Genomic DNA, 2,855 nt, shown 5'->3' with positions numbered 1-2,855 from the left:
TAACTAGTATATTAACTAATAGCATTCTACTAACTAGTCGTTTTGAACAACTTATATCATTTAAATAAACAGTAGTTTACAAATAGCTACTATCTTAACTAACAGCCTTGTAACAACCAGTAGTTTATTGATAAGGTAACTAGTCCTTTTGAATAAATCAGCTAACAAGTTGATGATACCTTTCATCTTTGAAGCGATACAGTACCAATTCTGATACCTGATAACGGATGGATCGGTATTCCACTTTCTTGTTGTTATTATATTATTATTATTATTATGTTGTTATTATATCACTATTAATAGTGTACTATTATTACTATGATTATTATGATATTATTATTATTATATTATTATTATATCACTATTAATGTTATGATCTTAATATGATTATTATATTATATCATTATTATGATATTATATCATTATTAATATATTATATTATTATTATTGTAATGATATTACTATGATTATTATGATTATATCATTATTATTATTATTATATTATTATTATTAGTATCTTATTGTGTGAATGTGTGTTGGTCCTGTGATGAGGTGGTGACTTGTCCAGGGTGTACCCCACCTTCCGTCCGAATGCAGCTGAGATAGGCTCCAGCACTCCCCGTGACCCCAAAAGGGACAAGCAGTAGAAAATGGATGGATGGATGGATATTGTGATTATGATTTTATTATTATGATATGATTATTTTTACTATGGTGATTATTATGATATTATTATAATAAATGGTTGTTGCGATTATGATTTGATTATTATGGTTATTATGACATATTATAATTGTGATTATTATGATATTATTATTATTAGGATATTATTCTGCTGCTTATTATTATTATGATTATTGATTCCAAAGACTTGATTGTCATTTTGAGCTCCCAGCTCAACATAATGTAAAGAATAAATAAAGATGAAAAAGACATTATATTTGTTATTAATATTTCCACACATTCTGACAGTGAAATTCATATTTTTACTGCAAATCTTCATCCTAACTTTCAATAATTTACAAATCATATTTTTTTTACCTCAAACTTCTTTAATCTCTTCTTGTATTTTCTTTTCAGACAAAATGAAAATATCTGTCAATCTAAATGATTGTGGCTCTCATCTCTTCTTCATTTCTGCTAATAAATAATAATAATAATAATAATAATAATAATAATAATAGTACAGATGATAATAGGAAGTCTGTCATCTCCGTGAAGGATTATTCTTATTCTCCTTCTTCTTCTTCTTCTTCTTCTCTTTCTTTTTCTCCTTCTTCTTCTTCTTCTTCTTCTTCTTCTTCTTCTTCTTCTTCTTCTTCTTCTTCTTCTTCTCCTGCTTCTCCTTTTCCTTCTCCTTCTCCTCCTTCTTCTCCTTCTTCTTCTTCTTCTTCTTCTTCTTCTTCTTCTTCTTCTCCTTCTCCTTCTCCTCCTTCTTCTCTTTCTTCTTCTTCTCCTTCTTCTTCTTCTTCTTCTTCTTCTTCTTCTTCTTCTTCTTCTTCTTCTTCTTCTTCTTTTCCTTCATCTTCTTCTTCTTCTTCTTCTTCTTCTTCTTCTTCTTCTTCTTCTTCTTCTTCTTCTTCTTCTTCTTCTTTTCCTTCTTCTTCTTCTTCTTCTCCTCCTCCTCATCCTTCTCCTCATCTTCCTCCTCCTTTCTTCTTCTTTTCCTTCTTCTTCTTCTTCTTCTTCTCCTTCTCCTTCTACTTCTCCTTCTTCTTCTTCTTTTCCTTCTTCTTCTTCTTCTTCTTCTCCTCCTCCTTCTTCTCCTTCCTCTTCTTCTTCTTCTTCTTTTTCTTCTTCTTCTTCTTCTTTTTCTTCTTCTTCTTCTTCTTCTTCTTCTTCTTCTTCTTCTTCTTCTTCTTCTTCTTCTTCTTCTTCTTCTTCTCCTCCTTCTCCTTCTCCTTCTCCTTCTCCTTCTCCTCCTTTTTCTCCTTCTTCTTCTTCTTCTTCTTCTTCTTCTTCTTCTTCTTCTTCTTCTTCTTCTCCTGCTTCTCCTTTTCCTTCTCCTTCTCCTCCTTCTTCTCCTTCTTCTTCTTCTTCTTCTTCTTCTTCTTCTTCTTCTTCTCCTTCTCCTTCTCCTCCTTCTTCTCTTTCTTCTTCTTCTCCTTCTTCTTCTTCTTCTTCTTCTTCTTCTTCTTCTTCTTCTTCTTCTTTTCCTTCATCTTCTTCTTCTTCTTCTTCTTCTTCTTCTTCTTCTTCTTCTTCTTCTTCTTCTTCTTCTTCTTCTTTTCCTTCTTCTTCTTCTTCTTCTCCTCCTCCTCATCCTTCTCCTCATCTTCCTCCTCCTTTCTTCTTCTTTTCCTTCTTCTTCTTCTTCTTCTTCTCCTTCTCCTTCTACTTCTCCTTCTTCTTCTTCTTTTCCTTCTTCTTCTTCTTCTTCTTCTCCTCCTCCTTCTTCTCCTTCCTCTTCTTCTTCTTCTTCTTTTTCTTCTTCTTCTTCTTCTTCTTTTTCTTCTTCTTCTTCTTCTTCTTCTTCTTCTTCTTCTTCTTCTTCTTCTTCTTCTTCTTCTTCTTCTCCTCCTTCTCCTTCTCCTTCTCCTTCTCCTTCTCCTCCTTTTTCTTCTTCTTCTTCTTCTTCTTCTTCTTCTTCTTCTTCTTCTTCTTCTTCTTCTTCTTCTTCTTCTTCTTCTCCTTTTTTCCTTTTTCTTCTTTTTCTTTCTTCTTCTTCTTCTTCTTTTTCTACTTCTTTTTCCCTTTTTTTCCTTTTTCTTCTTTTTCTTTCTTCTTCTTCTTCATTTTTTTCCTTTTTCTTCTTTTTCTTTCGTCTTCTTCTTCTTCTTCTTCTTCTTCTTCTTCTTCTTTTTCATCTTCTTCTTCTTCTTCTTCTTCTTCTTCTTCTTCTTCTTCTTCTTCTT

At 31.9% G+C, this 2,855-nt stretch overlaps 1 protein-coding gene across 1 annotated transcript; it reads right to left on the bottom strand.

Annotated features, from left to right (window-relative positions):
- Positions 1-1,229: 1,229 nt before the first annotated feature.
- LOC133663726 (uncharacterized) lies at positions 1,230-2,569 on the bottom strand (the record flags this gene model as incomplete). The annotated part of the gene is given in 3 exon segments (XM_062068414.1): positions 1,230-1,635; positions 1,676-2,254; positions 2,316-2,569. Coding segments are annotated over 3 exon segments (1,239 nt in total), but the record flags the coding sequence as incomplete, so codon positions are not given.
- Between the last annotated feature and the right edge of the window lie 286 nt (positions 2,570-2,855).

Source organism: Entelurus aequoreus, linkage group LG13 (assembly GCF_033978785.1).
Source record: "Entelurus aequoreus isolate RoL-2023_Sb linkage group LG13, RoL_Eaeq_v1.1, whole genome shotgun sequence".
Lineage (NCBI taxonomy): Eukaryota > Metazoa > Chordata > Actinopteri > Syngnathiformes > Syngnathidae > Entelurus > Entelurus aequoreus.
This window is presented reverse-complemented; position numbering and strand designations above follow the sequence as displayed.